The following is a 16,006-nucleotide window of genomic DNA, read 5'->3' on the forward strand; positions in this document are numbered from 1 at the left end:
TGCCCAGTCTGACCTTGTGTTGTTCTGTGTACCTGACAATAAAAGACTTGAGATGTGTGTGCCAGTGTATGGAACAGGGGCTTGTTTGGTCCGATGTTCTCGGTCCCGGAGCAGTCGAGATCTACACCACTCCAACACAGATCGAAGTCCAGAGACACTTTATCTTGCTCAACATTCACCACTGTCCTTGTTAGCATATCATAACCAATCATGTGTCATATCATATCCAGACAGTTGACTCACAACACTGTACTGCAGGAATTGAATCCGAAAGTGACATTTTGGGACTTTCCACTTGTCCCTTGCCGTCACACAGATTCGTCAGGGTTTGAGATGAGTGTGGTGACCAAACTGGCTGAACTAGTCTCTGTCGCCACTTGGCAGCCCTTGGAAACTCAATCACTCAGGTACATCAACTGAAGCTGGAGCAGCTGCCTGTGTTTGACTGGCGTTTCATGGTGTGTACCTCAGGGGCCGCAACAGGGACGTCTGATTCATCTATGACTCGTATCTATTGAAGGGTTATCGGAAGTCTTGTGTTAATGTTTGTATGTTTTTTCAGGACCTTTTGAGGAACTTGTACACCCTGTACCAACGCTGTACGTTGGTAAAAACAAAAAACGCATTTGAAAGTATAAGTTGCTGATTTAAATGTTCTCAGAAGTGTGTTTTGTGTGTTCTTAGACAAATATTACCATTTCTTCTCCATCTGCTTTGGGCTGGGATGTGGAATGGCAGCATACCGGCCGTATTATCGTGAGTAGTGCTGAGCAGACAAACACAATATACAATACATGATGATGTCGTTATAAATGTACGTATAACTACGTCTGCAGCTCTATGGTTGCCACTGTTGCTGCCTGTGACCTTCACCATTATGTTTGAGATAATGGGCATCGTATGTGGTAATTATTTGGCGTCATATTTAAACTATAGTTTGTGATCATGATTTGAATATGAGGGCACTGTATTTATCTGAAAATGTTATTGATGCTGCGTGTGTCTGTGAGTGTTTGTAGGTGTGTTCGTGCCCTATGAATTATGTTCCCTGCAGGATATTACTTTCAACATTTTAATGTGCAATCCCACTATCTCTACCCCCCACGTCACTGATCATAAAAGTACTAATTCTCTGCTCTTCTCTTCTCTTCTCTGCTCTACTCCACTCCACTCTACCCTACCCCACCCCACCCCAACCCAACCCACCCCACCCTACCCCACCCCACCCCACCCCACCCCAACCCACCCTACCCCACCCCACCCCACCCCACCCCAACCCACCCTACCCCACCACACCCCACCCACCCCACCCCAACCCACCCCAACCCAACCCACCTCACCCCACCCCACCCCACCCCACCCCACCCCACTCTACTCTACTCTACCCCACCCCACTCTACTCTACCCCACCCCACTCTACTCTACCCTACCCTACCCTACCCTACCCTACCCCACCCCACTCTACCCTACCCCACCCCACTCCACTCTACCCCACCCCACTGTACTCTACCCCACCCCACCCCACCCCACTCCACTCTACCCCACCCCACTGTACTCTACCCTACCCCACCCCACCCCACTCCACTCTACCCCACCCCACTGTACTCTACCCCACCCCACCCCACCCCACTCTACTCTACTCCAGGTCTGCCTCCTCATACCAAGACATGTACAGGCCAGCCCTACCATAGAAATGGTACTGTTACCCTGCTCTCCCCTTTCCTGTCACCATCAGATAGGCCAGCCTGAGGAGATTTACAAACCACAGGATTATAGTAACATCATCTAAATCTGAATCCCAACGTCTGAAATTACTCCTCCATACTCAGAAAAAAAACTAAGAAATAATCCAACCGATATTTATTTTTAAATGTTTTTCATTCTTCTCAGACGCTTACTGGGGACTGAGTTTTGCTCTGTTTGTTGCCTTTCTGCACCTCCACACTCATCACGGTACAGTGGAGCATCGGATCTTGTTCACTCAAAAGCTGAAGTCACTGTTCTATATGTGTGATGTTTTTGACTGCATCATTCGGTTCATTCTAGTGTATACATCGTCGTATGGATTTGGGATTATAGTGTTCGCACTGAGAGGAGCTAAGAGGAAATACAGCTCACTATGGTAACATACCTCGTGTTACAGTGAATACTTTTATTAATAATAATACTAATAATGGAAAATAATAATGACTTTTTTTTATATGGAACGTTTTTTTACACTTGTGATCGTTTCAAGACATTCAGATGTACAGTCCCAATCAAGTGATCTTACTCTAAAGAAATGCTGTGGCTGTGTCTGACCAGGAAAAAGTGGGAGAGGTACTGAACCATGTCAGAGAACAGGCCTTCGACCATGGAAGACAGAGTCAAGTGGACAAACCATCTTCATGATTAATTATTGTATTCATTACCTCAAGCCTTCATGATTAATTCATTACCTCAAGCCTTCATGATTAAGTATTGTATTCATTACCTCAAACCTACATAAACAACTACTGTTAGTCTAACTTTAATCTAATGCATTAAATTAGTATGAGGTCTGTTTCAATTTCAGTCTTGATGCCTTCATGCTCAGGTGACCAGTGGTTCATGCTTTGAAAGACACTTAGTTTATAAGTCTCTCTTACACACACACACACTCACACACACACACTCACACACACACTCACACACAGACACGCGCACACAAAAAAACAGAGCACAGTGCGCAGGTGAACTCTCAAACTCCAAAATGCAGAGGGCTTTATTAGATGAATGTAAGGTACATACAAAAGTTCAAGTAACAAAGGAGGTGTTTTTGTTCTGGGGTTCACAGTTCAGATGTAACGGCATGCTCCGAACATCCTCACGGGCACAAGCACAATTGACTCCACCTCCCAGCAGGCCTTGCGTCGCTCTGCGTGACCCACAGTGGGGGTGTCTCCTCCCTCCTGACTCCTGACTAACCCCTCACCTTCCCCAGAAGGGTTTGAGAAGAATGAGCGAGGAGAGGAGGGAGGGATTCAGGGGAACATGGACAGCCCAAGTTCAATTCTACGCCACAGACTAAGCAAGGGTTTGCTGTTGTCTTCACACAAAAACTTGGAAAAAAAACCTCAAGGTTCTCCCATCGCAAGGCGGAGCTGTCACAGCCTGATGTTGATAAGAGCAGATACAAAAAGGAGACTGTGGGAGGTCCTGTGACCAGAATGTGTGCCGCTAATCCAAGCTGTGTCGTTAGCTGGTGATGTGTGTTGTGGTGTTTTTGTAGTCGAACTTCACTGGTCTTTGCTGCCCTGCGTACATTTCGATTTGAACTTTGTTTTTCATTTTTTTGTTGTTGTTGTATTTCTTTCTCAACTAACTTCTACAAACATCACATTGACAAGATTCTTTCAGAGACGGTTGTTATGGTAACGACAGTACACAAATCTCTACCGCGTGCCCCACCCATGACCATTTCAAGCTACATCATCAGAACAATATAAAAGTAGTAAAATAGACTGCTGCAAGTTGGTTTTTGGGGTTGATAAATTACAAAGAACAAAGTTAAAAACACATGAGCACCACATAGTACCGGCTCTCGTTACATATACTGAACATAGTTGGTGGTGAATGTCCCTTTTAACCTCTTAACAACTTAGGACAAATTAACTTCAATTTACCTGTACTTGACATGGTTGGTGATGACACATGGTAACTGGGAATTGGGAGGAGAAGGAAAGTCTATATATGTGTGTGTGTGTCTATGCTTGTTTGTGTGTGTGTTTGTGTGTGTTTGAAAAAGTTAAATGTGTGACAAGTTACTTAAAAAATGTACGGCACAAACTCACTTTACTTCAGTAAACACATGGAAAGTGGTAAAGCGGGGGGGGGTCATTCACAGTGAAGTGGAAGTTGGACCAAAAGGGGCTCTCATGTGACATGGAATACTGTCTCTGTTGGGTGGGTTGGTTTGCGGGGTGGGGCGGGGCGGCCGGGCGGAGCTACTTGGCGTTGGCGGAGCTGCTGAGCATCTTCCGGACGGCCTGGGTGATGGCGTCGCGGTCGATGCCGTAGATCTTGAGCAGCTCGCTGGGCTTGCCACTGCGGGGCACGTGGGGCACGGCCAGGCGCTGGAGGTTGAAGCCTGACTCGTTCACCACAGCCGAGCACACCGCCTCCCCCAGGCCACCTACGGAACAACAAGACAGATTATTGCGCGGGGGGGAGGGGGGGGTCATTCGTGTGTAACAAAATTGCACTGGTTTTCTTGTTGCCACACCCTCGATTCTACGTCCTCCATACTCTTAACTGCCTCTCTAATTCCGTCTCCTCACTCTCCCCTCCTTCTGTTCTGTTCAGCCGGAGAGGTGAAGAGGGGAATGCTGTCCATCAGAAGCTGAAGACCGGTCGTCAACTCCACCCTCCTCCCTCCTCCCATCCCCCACTCTACTCCAAACAAACGTACAGACACACACACACACACACACAGGCAGGGCCGGACATGTCTGTCTGTGTTATCTAGGTCACAGTAAGCCCCATGGGCACACGGTTGGCTAAGGAAATCTGACAGCACTCTGCCTCCCTGGCCCTCACACTCTCTCCCTCTCCAGCAAACAGAATGCGCAGGAAGACCAAGCCCACAACACGCGGCACTTCCTCGACCAACCAGGGCCTGACAACACACCACAGCGCCGTCCCCGCACCAATAGGAGCGTGCCACTGCAGCATGACCCGATGTCTGGACCAATGAACGGGCAGCGGCGGCTGCATAAATATGTAATGTGGAGACGCTGGGGTTGCCAGGTTCAGAATGAGGCATGAATAGGTGATGGCTCTAAAACACGACTGGATGAGAGAACATACCCTCATAATAGTGGTCCTCCACAGTGATGATGCGGCCCCTGGTGATGCGGGCGTGGTCGATGATGGCCTTGGAGTCCAGAGGTTTGATGGTGAAGGGGTCGATCACACGGATAGCGATCCTCTCTGTAAAGACAGCCATGTTGTTTCATCACAAGGAAGTCTCACCATCTTCTTATAAATTAATTTGACATTAAAAGGTGCCCAATCTTTCAGGCCTCCATGAAAATCTAGCATTAGACCATTTTTATTGTACAGGAGAACTACCATTACCACAGGCTAAATGGGCACTTCTTCGTTTTGGCATCGGAAAACATAATATGCCATTGTATTTAAATTAAATAATGTATATAACTAAATTACGTACTAAGTATTTCTGTCTTGACAAATAGCTATTGCTAGTCAAAGTTCTTGTATGTTAGACTACAACACAAGACCAGGGTACCATTAATTAGCTACTGATGTTAGGAAGATAATGTACACAAAGGTCAAGTAGAAGTCAGTGAGTTCAAAGACAATTATTAAGCGTAAAACGAAACATTGCGAAAGGCTTTTGTCTTCAGGATCAAGGCTAATATTAACGCTTACGCCCGGATAAAAGGAGGATCAATCTTGATCAGACCAGATAATCTGGGATGATCTCAGTTAATGGAGGAAGTCAAACCCTAGAATGTTGAATGCATCAGATTAGCAGAACGCGTGCAGATTAGCAGATTGGATTGAATGGACACAGACGGGAGCCTGCCAGAAGTGTGACTGGAGTGTGACATCTTGATTCTGACACCTACCCCCCTCAGCTCTCTCTCTCTCTCTCCCTCTCTCTAGCAGAGCTGTACCCCCCTCAGCTCTCTCTCTCTCTCTCTCTCTCTCTCTCTCTCTCTCTCTCTCTCTCTCTCTCTCTCTCTCTCTCTCTCTCTCTCAAGCAGGGCTGTACTCCCCCCCCCTCTCTCTCTCTCTCTTTCTTTCTTTCTTTCTTTCTCTTGATTCTGACACCTACCCCCCTCAGCTCTCTCTCTCTCTCTCCCTCTCTCTAGCAGAGCTGTACCCCCCTCAGCTCTCTCTCTCTCTCTCTCTCTCTCTCTCCAGCAGGGCTGTACCCCCCCCCCTCTCTCTCTCTCTCTCTCTCTCCAGCAGGACTGTACCCCCCCCCTCTCTCTCTCTCTCCAGCAGGACTGTACCCCCCCCTCTCTCTCTCTCTCCAGCAGGGCTGTACCTTTCTTCAGCAAGTCGGCTGCTGCCAGGGCCTCGTGGAGGGTGACTCCAGCTGCCACAATGGTCACCTGGTCCTCCTTGCTCTGGTAAACCACCTACAGCAGGACAGGGTGGAGAAACAACCAATCATGTCTCTGTTGGGGGGGACACAACCAATGATGTCTCTCTGTTGGGGGAGAAATAACCAATGGCGTCTCTGCTGAGAACACAGTCTGAGATGTACAGTTTCATGCTGGTCCAGATGTTGGTTCGGATCATTTAACAATATAACATATTGATTTATTTATTTTTTTTGGGGGGGGGGGGGGGGGGGCATTTCACCCTACTTGCCTCGGGGGGGAATGTCCCTGTACTTACTGTAAGTCGCTCTGGATAAGAGCGTCTGCTAAATGACTACATGTAAATGTAACTGGGCTGTTCCAGTAACTACGCCAGGTTTACAATCAGAGTAGACTGTGGCTGGGCTCTGCTCGGTCCAGCGGTATGAAGACGGCCTGGACTACTCACCTTAGCCTGCCCCACATGGAAGTCCTCGTTGCTGTTATAGATGATGTTATTCTCTGGGCGGCTGGTCCTGATGTAGCAAACCCCCTGAGAGAGACAAAAAACACCAGTTACAATAAAAAATGAATATTTACATGATGTGAAAATGTTGGGCTGTAAGAATGTCTTCAGTCTTCAGTCTTGGGCTTGAGGGAGGCTTGTCACCTTTGTGCTGGCAGCCAACTCCACAGCCTTCTCAGTAGACACACCGTCACTGGGGTAGAAGATGGTTGCCGTGGGAATGGCCCGGAACATGGCGATGTCCTCTAGGCCCATCTGGGAGGGGCCATCCTCTCCTGAAACACACACACGCACACACACACACACACACACACACACACTGGCACCATCAATACACATCCCGCATTTGCAATACGATTAAAGTATAAAAAAAAATAATGGTCAGGTGGACATAGAGGTAGACAGACATGCAGGTGGACAGACAGACATACAGAAAGAGTGGCATGCAGTGTACCTGCACTAAAAAGGGACACCTGGTCCCTCGATGATGACATCATCCAGGACAGACAGAGAGGGTGAGAGAAGGGAGGGGCTGAGGGCTAGGAGCACGACTTCAGGGGGTGAAGAGAGTGTGAGGAGGGCGAGGAGAACACACCAGAGAAGAAAGAAAAAAACAAAATAAAAAAAGAAAGAAAGAGAGAAAAGTAAGGAGCTGGGTCAACCATACACTGAAGGTAGTCACTGTGGCCAATCAGAACCGTTGGAGGGTGGGGTTGAGCCAATAGAAAGAGTGCAGGGTGGTGAGTGAGGGAGGAGCCTAACAGAGGGGATGGGGGTGAGGGGGTGTCAGGTGGGAAAGTGATGCGCAGTGCATGGAGGTGATGGAGAGCAAGTGTGGGTGGGGCTGAGGGGTGGAAAGGGGCGGGGTCAGAGAAGGGGATCAGGGGAGGGGTCAAGGGAGGGGGCAGGGTCAGAGGGGGCGGGGTCTGTGGCTCACCAATGGAAAGGCCGCAGTGGGAGCCACAAAGGTTGATGTTGCTCTCAGAGATGGCGGCCATGCGCAGCTGGTCGTAGGCACGGCTGAAGAAGGAGGCCAAGGTGCTGGCGAACACGATGTTCCTCTCGCGTGCGGCGCAGCCCATGGCAACGCTGACCTGGAGGGGTGCAGGAGGGGGGACACACACACGTTAAATCATACTTCAACAGGCTCTACATGAAATCCTTCTGGAACGTTCTCTTCCTCATGCACCTGCAGGTACTTAGCGGGATCATAAATCAGCTCAGGCACACTGGTTTTGAAGCCCGGATTTCCCCGGATGGGTGGAGCTTACAGCTTCAGACCATTGGGTGAGGATGGGTTGTAATAACTGAAGGACAATCACACCCATCTACCCATGGTTATAAAAAAATATTTCTCTCCTTCTTCTAAACGTGGCAGGCAGATCTTGAGGACCAATGGGAATTTAAAACAGGAACCGCACCCCCAAAGAGGCCTTGCCCCTGGTGACTAACAGCCAATGAGAAGTCAGTCCCCTCTATCCTCGTAGCCCTCACAAGCTTATGAACCCATATGAGGGGGATTCGCTGGCGTGCCTTCCTCTCACACAAGCTAATTTCCTGTTTCCTGTCTCCGCAGTCCTTCCTGATCCCTCAGCTCATCTGCTCTCTGAGACTGAAGCCCTTCAGAGTGCTAAAGAAGGGACATGGTCCGTTCCTGGAGATCCGCTTCCCTCCAGCCCTGCCCTTCCTTCACCTGGTGCCTCAACACACAGGAGCCCTTAAAAAAGGGAGGGAGGGAGTCAAGCGGCTGAGCGGTCAGGGAGTCGGGCTCGTGATCTGAAGGTTACCGGTTCGATTCCTGGCTGTGCCAAATGACGTTGTGTCCTTGGGCTAGGCACTTCACCCTACTTGCCTTGGGATGAATGTCCCTGTACTTACTGTAAGTCGCTCTGGATAAGAGCGTCTGCTAAATGACTAAATGTAAAGAAGTCAAAGTCGTGTTTTACATCTGTGTCTGACTTAAGTCTTTTAATTGGTTGCTGTCTGTCATGTTTGATAAATATGTCTGCATCCTAAATATCAGGTTCAACTTGGACCACAGAATGCAGTGACATAACACTGAATTTCTCTCTACCCACTATCCTCCTAAATATTTGAACAGCGCTGCCTCTTTGAGATTTATTTAGCTTCTTTTGTCATTATTAATGACTTCTCATTTGCGCATCTATGCATTTATTCTGTTCCGATTTCACAATTGGGCACAATCGACTTGATGACAATTGTCAGTCAAGTCAACCAGAAAGACCCAGTCTCGACACTAATTAATATTTCACCTCTTGGCACGCCTGTCATAACTGCTGCTCATCACGCACACAAACACACGCACATGTACACACACACACACGCACATGTACACACACACACACACACAAATGCACAGAGACGCATGTGCCTGGATGACACACACACTCTCACACAGACACACGCTCACACGCTTGACCTAGATTAGAACTGGCTTCTGCTGGAACAGGCACAGCGTCATGAACAAAGGGATGATAGGCTCTCTCCCCTAAAATTGTTATCTACGTACAGCAGTACAGATGGAGGGAGGGGTGTGGTTGTGTGTTTGTGTGTGTGTGTGTTGCCTGCTGGACATCTTTTTTCTTCTTGTGAATCAAATGTGATTCTCCAGATTCACATACAAGGCTTTGTTTAGGAATTGGGGCTAGTTGGATGTTCACTGCCAATGCAGAAGCCGTTTCTTTCCACACAACACGGTGTCATTAACTCTGGTGAGATAATAAGTGTGTTTTTTGGTGAAGTATTCTAGTCAGTGTGTGTTTGAAGTGTGAGGTAGTCAGTGTGTGTTTGGAGGGTGATGTAGTCAGTGTGTGTTTGGAGTGTGAGGTAGTCAGTGTGTGTTTGGAGTGTGAGGTAGTCAGTGTGTGTTTGGAGTGTGAGTTAGTCAGTGTGATCTTAAGAGGTCCTACCATGTTCTGCTGAGCAAGGTAGCACTCAACAAAGCGGTTGGGATGCTCGTTCTTGAAGATCTCAGAGTAGGTGAAGTTGTTGGTGTCGCTGTCCATGGCCACCACGCGCTCGTTGTAGCGGCCCAGCTTGGCCAGAGCCATGCCGTAGGCCTTCCTGGTGGACATCTGCACAGAGAAACCAGCAGTCAGGCAGGACAGCTTTACAACTGTGGGTAGATACCTTATTCCTCTCAGTATTTAAGGTAGAGTAGCACTGCATGAATGAGGAGTCACTATCTATACAGGGTTAGGGGTAGCTCCAACCTCAAAATCTGATTGGTCAACAGTCATATATATATATGTATATTGATGATTTAAACATGGGTGTGTGTGTATCTTTGTGTGCTTGTCTATGTGTGTGTGTGTCTATGTGAGTGTGTCTGTGTGTGTGTGTCTCTGTGTGTGCGTCTATGTGTGTGTGTCTGTGTGTGTGTGTGTGTGTCTCTGTGTGTGTGTGTCTATGTGTGTGTGTCTGTGTGTATGTGTCTCTGTGTGTGTGTCTCTGTGTGTGTGTCTGTGTGTGTGTGTGTGTCTCTGTATGTGTGTGTCTATGTGTGTGTGTGTGTGTGTCTCTGTGTGTGTGTCTCTGTGTGTGTGTCTCTGTGTGTGTCTCTGTGTGTGTGTGTGTGTCTATGTGTGTGTGTGGCACCTTCTCGCCGGGCTTGTAGCTGGGGGCGCTGGGCATGCGGACGTTGCGCAGGCTGACGGGCGGGGCGTCCTCCTGGGGGATGGTGGGGTACAGACGCTTGCTGCTGTTCATGATGCGGCCCTGCAGCTCCTTCAGCACCCCCTCAGCCATGTCCTTGGGCAGGGTCTTGGCGTGCCAGCCCATCTTGTCCTCCGCAGCTGACAACACACACACACACAGCAGGGAAATGTTAGACTCAGACCTTGAGATATGTCTGACCGTCTGGCATGCTTTCTGACTGTCTGCCCTACTGATTAACTGACTTTTGTTTAATAACATGCAGTCTAATCACATGTTCTACAAACCAATAAGCGCCCACACACTTATGTCTGGGGTATATGCTGTATGGTGCATGTTCCTAGACAGTGTGTGGGTGTGAGTAATAACATGCAGCAGAGGAGAGAGGCAGAACGTGTGCTGTACCTGGGATTCCCTTGCCCTTGGTTGTCTTGGCGATGATGGCGGTGGGCTGGTGGCGTGGCTGGCTCAGGGCCTTGCACAGCTCCTCCACGCTGTGCCCGTCCACGATGATGGCGTGCCAGCTGCAGGCGGCCAATCACAGACACACGTCAGAACGTCACATGGGCTACTCCATGGGAACATGCATGAGAACAGACCTGGAATTGAGTAAATTCCACATAGGCCCACTAATGTTTACATTCTGCTTTCACACATTTGTAGATGGCATTAGCCTTTAAGAACTCTCTCCAACTTCCCCCTCTCTCCTCCCTCTTCACCCCCCCTTCCCCACCCCAGCCCTCCTCCCTCTTCACCCACCCCTCCCTCCCCCACTCCAGCCCTCCTCCACCCCCCTCCCCTCCCCCACTTCAGCCCTCCTCTACCCCCCTCCCCCACTCCAGCCCTCCTCCACCCCCCTCCCCTCCCCCACTCCAGCCCTCCTCCACCCCCCTCCCCTCCCCCACCCCAGCCCTCCTCCCTCTCCACCCCTCCCTCCCCCACTCTAGCGCTCCTCCCCCCCTCCCCTCCACCACCCCAGCCCTCCTCCCTCTCCCCCACTCCCCCACCCCAGCCCTCCTCCCTTTCCGCTCTCCTACCCGAAGGCTTCGCAGCGTTTCTGGTACTTCTCCATGTGATGCTGCAGGGGTGCCGGGTCGCTCTGGCCCAGACGGTTGATGTCCAGGATGGCCACCAGGTTGTCCAGCTGGTAGTAGGAGGCGAAGGCCATGGCCTCCCAGACCGCACCCTCAGACATCTCCCCGTCCCCCATCAGGCAGTACACGCGGTAGCTGCAGTCATCCAATCAAATCACGTTTTATAAGTGTAGCCCTCTTTACAAGCTATGTCACAGTGAGGGCTTCATATACGCCCATAGAACCGCACCTAAACCAAGTTCTACACTGAAGGAAGACAAGGACTACAGGCCGGGGGAGTGGGGGGGGGTGGGGTGAGGATGGGTGGGGGGTGTTGTGGGTAGATAGTGTGTGTGTGTTTGCGTGAAAATATCAGACATTTGAATTCCTAATGAAGTTAATGCAAACTGTACTGTAGATCCCATATGTGCAATGTGGTGGTGGGGGGGGTCTTTGTCTGTGTGTGAGGGCTTGTTTGTGTGCGAGTACAGTATGCGTGTGTGCGTGCGCACATGCGTGCGTAAGTTAAACGATCCATCTACCTCAAAGCAGATAATCCTCCCTGACACTTTTCCACTTGGACAGCTGCATTCCCTCTAACGTGTCGGGAGGGACAGGGAACCACCTGGGAGCCCAGAGAGCCCCCCTCCTCCTCCTCCTCCTCGCCCCCCCCCCCCCCCGTCCTCACCCCAGGGGGGGCGACCCCAACACCTTCACAGCTTCTCTTGTTCTCACGCGCCCCCTCACTCTCAACACCCATGCTGAGGCCAGCCGAGTCTGGGCACTCTGCATATTCAAATCAAATGGACTTCTAATCTCCTTACGTCATTGGGTCCAGGCAGCTACCAAACCTCCCAAAATCCCTACACTCTTTAAACACGCATCTGCTAACTCGTCTGCTAACTCATCCGTCCAGGGAATTTATTTGGGAGGGTTAGGATTTTTTAGGTAAAAGCCTTTACTTGAATGTTAATTAAAACGGCCTGGGTTTAAAAGCCCATGGCACTCTGCTGCATCTCTTACCCCTCTCTCTCTCTCTCTCTCTGTCTTTCTCCCTGCCTTTCATGTCACACTTTCCTTAAAATCTGTTCAACAAAGCGCTCCAAATTATATACAAAAATAAATTAAAAAAGAAAACAGGTACAGTGTGAAATCGTGGTTCCAGATGAGGGATTGAAAATCAAAAAGTACCTGAGAACCTGATCAGGAATCATGGGGTCTGAACCAGCTTCTCAGAGGAATTCTGTCTGGATGTTAAAAATAACCTCGTCATGGCTGCCGGGGCTGTGTTTATTAGAGCAGAAGAACGGGAGGGCAGAGCATGCAGGCGTTCCACACCCACAGAACCTTAAAGAACCTCTGCAGGCACCGAGGAACCCTCAGAACCACTCAGGCAGGAGGCACTGAACTGCTCCACGTTCAAACCTCAAAAGTGCTTTACTGACTGAAACGTTTTGGGGATGGTCTAAACCACTAAGCTGTTAAAACGAGGCTTAATTTAGATGGAGGTGCGTCTGTTTATCTGTGTGTGTGTACGGGGGTATTGGTGTGTCTAAACCATTAAGCTGTCAGAACTAGGCTGCATTTAGATGGTTGTTTGTGTGTGTGTGTGTGTGTGTGTCTGTGCAGGGGGGTCTTGGTGTGTGAGGTTGTGTGCGAGAGAGAGAAAGAGAGACAGAGAGGGACAGTATAATGTGTGAACTCACCTGGACTTGTCAAAGTACTTCCCAGTGTAAGCCATTCCACAGGCCACACCCAGGCCCTGTCCTAGAGAGCCAGTGGCAACATCCACAAACTGCTGCTTCTGAAACACACACACACACACACACCATACCATCTGTGTCAAACCAGGGTGAAAACATTTTTGTTTCAAATACTCGATTCCCTCATTTCCTGTCATGATTAAACCAACAGCAATACCATCTGAAATATGCCAGCTGTCCATCTGCTACAACAGCTAGGCTAAAGCTAACAGTTACTCAGTCTCACATCCACTCTGGCACTAAGCATTCACGTCTTCCAGGCAAGCAGCCAGTTTTCAAGCGTATTAACATTGGTGTTTGGTACTAATGAGCACTGACTGCCGGGATTTGGTAGTGATCAGAGACTGTTAAGGGTATGTTCCCTTTCAGGTGTGGGGTGGCCCTCCAGGGTGGAGTTAATTGTCATGATCAGAGACTGTTAAGGGTATGTTTACTTACAGGTGTAGGGTGGCCCTCCAGGGTGGAGTTAATTGTCATGATCAGAGACTGTTAAGGGTATATTCACTTACAGGTGTAGGGTGGCCCTCCAGGGTGGAGTTAATTGTCATGATCAGAGACTGTTAAGGGTTTGTTCACTTACAGGCGTAGGGTGGCCCTCCAGGGTGGAGTCAACCTGGCACAGACTGAGCAGCTCGCTCTCCTTCAGGAACCCTGTCTCTGTCCACATGGCGTACAGGGCCGGTGCAGCATGACCCTGAGGGCACACACAACCATACAAGAACAATACATCAACCATATCAACCATACAGTACATCAACCTTTTTTAGACCATTAAACAACCATAGATCAACATACAGTAGACTGGATAACAACATGACATGTACACATGGCACAATCACAACACAACCATCACACAACCAAATATATTTGTATATGTTTATCATATGCACCTTCCTGCCACAGAAAATTCCATGTTTGTGTGAATTAAGCCCATTCTATGATTCTGATTCTGATATACTGTGTCCGGCCATTTGATTTGAGTTTATTCCCATTACAAACAGAGATAAGTTAAATGCCACTACAGCCTCAAACCCCACCATAACCAATCAAAACGTCTTGTGATCTTTAGCTGTGGAGAGGAGTTGGCGTCACGCCCCTCACCTTCGACAGGATGAAGCGGTCGTTGTTGGAGTTCTTGGGGTCCTCGGGGCGGTACTTCATGGTGTGGAAGAACAACACGGACATGATCTCCGCCACGCTGCAGCATGACGTGGGGTGACTGAGAGAGGGAAGGGGAGGTTACAATCACATCACTCCTCCGCGTGGCAGTCACTAAACAAACAGACGCTTAGCAGCAATGCCCAGACTGTTACAACCGCTGCGCCGCATTCACGCGGTGAAGTGACCACACACGCACGCACGCACAGTAAGAGCCGCAGACTCACGGTCAGAATCTAAGAGATTTAATGGATTATGGGCTGCTGTCTAAACTTGACAAGGACACCATGGGCAAAACATTGTATTTAATACCATTAAAGACTGGTTACAATATTCAAGTACAGTTGATGGCATGTTCAAAACGAAGATGTCTCATCTGGTATTTTGTAGAAAGTTCAAAGTAAACGGCTAACCCTAACCTAAACTTTACTGTGCGCACGCGCAGTCAATCCTGATTGGACAATTCGACGGGTAATATCAAATTTAAGGACACCGGCCTTGGGACACGGTCACATCACAGGTCAATCCCTTATGCGGCTCGAGCGTCCGTCAAACAGGGTACCATTTTGGCTTCTTAACGATCAGTCACAGGGCGCCATTTGGAAACACCCACGCCACACATGCTCAATGCCACTACCCCAATCTCCCGCTGCGTATTTACGCAACGTAGGCGAATTTTCTTAATCTTCTGTTGACCTGACAGATGCTCGATACAAAAAGTCGGTCAGAGCTGAGAAGTTGTAAACAAAGACAGACTTTTTTTTCCCTGTAAAATAATTCTTAACTGATTTGGCCAGAACTGAATGGTTGTGTGGGCTGCGTGCGTCGCCTATTCACAGGCTTTCAGTCAAGGGTGGAGCTTTAAAGACGGCTCCATGTGCAGTTTAATTACATGAATACTTTGTTAATTGAATAAATGTAGTGTTTTACAAAATAAACGGAAAAAGCAGGTGCACTGAGATCCTAACAATTCTCTTGAAATTAGCGGAGATGGCCGTTTACAAAAATAAGCAGTTTACAATCACACCTAAGACTTGTAATTAATCTTGTAGCCAAAGTCTATCCTATACACATAGGATATAGACATATTTCCTTTTTTTGTTGAGATTTTTTGTTCAAATTATTCCTGTCAATATCTCGTCAAAGGTGCTTTGTTAATTGTTATACAGTTGGGTAACCTACTAAATTGACAGAAACAAGCAACGTTATTAATATGTTATGGAACTTTTTAACACAATGAAGCGTGCGCACATCTCAGATGGGACCCAATGATGCCTTCAGCCGCGCCGCGCGACGCATAAACCGACAGACACTCCATCGAATCAGCTCACGCGCTCGGAACGCACTGCCGTGTTCTACCCAGTAACAGTTATCTCTACGCAACATCCAAACCACGCAACATCCAAACCACGCAATATCTCAAACTAAATGTATTTAACTTAACAGAAAACTAGAAAAAAACATACATTTAGCGTAATACTTAGTGAAATACAAAGTCAATCAGGGATCTTTGCGATGAGCGTACATATTTTGTATGTGTATTTCTTCCCCCCAAAAAAAAATAAAAAATCTTTGGAACTTATCTCTAAAATCTCTATCCCATCTCACCAAAACAAAATATTTAAAAAAGCATCAGTCTTATTTCTAACGCAAGTTCATTCATTCATTCATTCATTGTCCCTCTAACAGGAGAACAAAGAGGAACATGCTGTTCCCTAAGCATTTCTCATCTGTACA

At 48.4% G+C, this 16,006-nt stretch overlaps 1 protein-coding gene across 1 annotated transcript in view; it reads right to left on the bottom strand.

Moving 5' to 3' along the window:
- Nucleotides 1-3,965: 3,965 nt before the first annotated feature.
- tkta (transketolase a) overlaps nt 3,966-16,006 on the bottom strand; it is a 12,388-nt gene continuing 347 nt past the window's right edge. The window contains exons 2-14 of the mRNA XM_067240979.1: nt 14,213-14,330; nt 13,692-13,805; nt 13,055-13,152; nt 11,313-11,504; nt 10,681-10,799; nt 10,219-10,415; nt 9,531-9,695; nt 7,538-7,694; nt 6,745-6,875; nt 6,544-6,627; nt 6,038-6,131; nt 4,828-4,950; nt 3,966-4,153 (exon numbers count right to left, since the gene is read on the bottom strand). Coding sequence (XP_067097080.1) covers nt 3,966-4,153; nt 4,828-4,950; nt 6,038-6,131; nt 6,544-6,627; nt 6,745-6,875; nt 7,538-7,694; nt 9,531-9,695; nt 10,219-10,415; nt 10,681-10,799; nt 11,313-11,504; nt 13,055-13,152; nt 13,692-13,805; nt 14,213-14,330 — 1,780 coding nt within the window. The remainder of the gene's footprint in view (nt 4,154-4,827; nt 4,951-6,037; nt 6,132-6,543; nt 6,628-6,744; nt 6,876-7,537; nt 7,695-9,530; nt 9,696-10,218; nt 10,416-10,680; nt 10,800-11,312; nt 11,505-13,054; nt 13,153-13,691; nt 13,806-14,212; nt 14,331-16,006) is intronic.

The sequence above is a fragment of the Osmerus mordax genome, chromosome 1 (assembly GCF_038355195.1).
Source record: "Osmerus mordax isolate fOsmMor3 chromosome 1, fOsmMor3.pri, whole genome shotgun sequence".
Lineage (NCBI taxonomy): Eukaryota > Metazoa > Chordata > Actinopteri > Osmeriformes > Osmeridae > Osmerus > Osmerus mordax.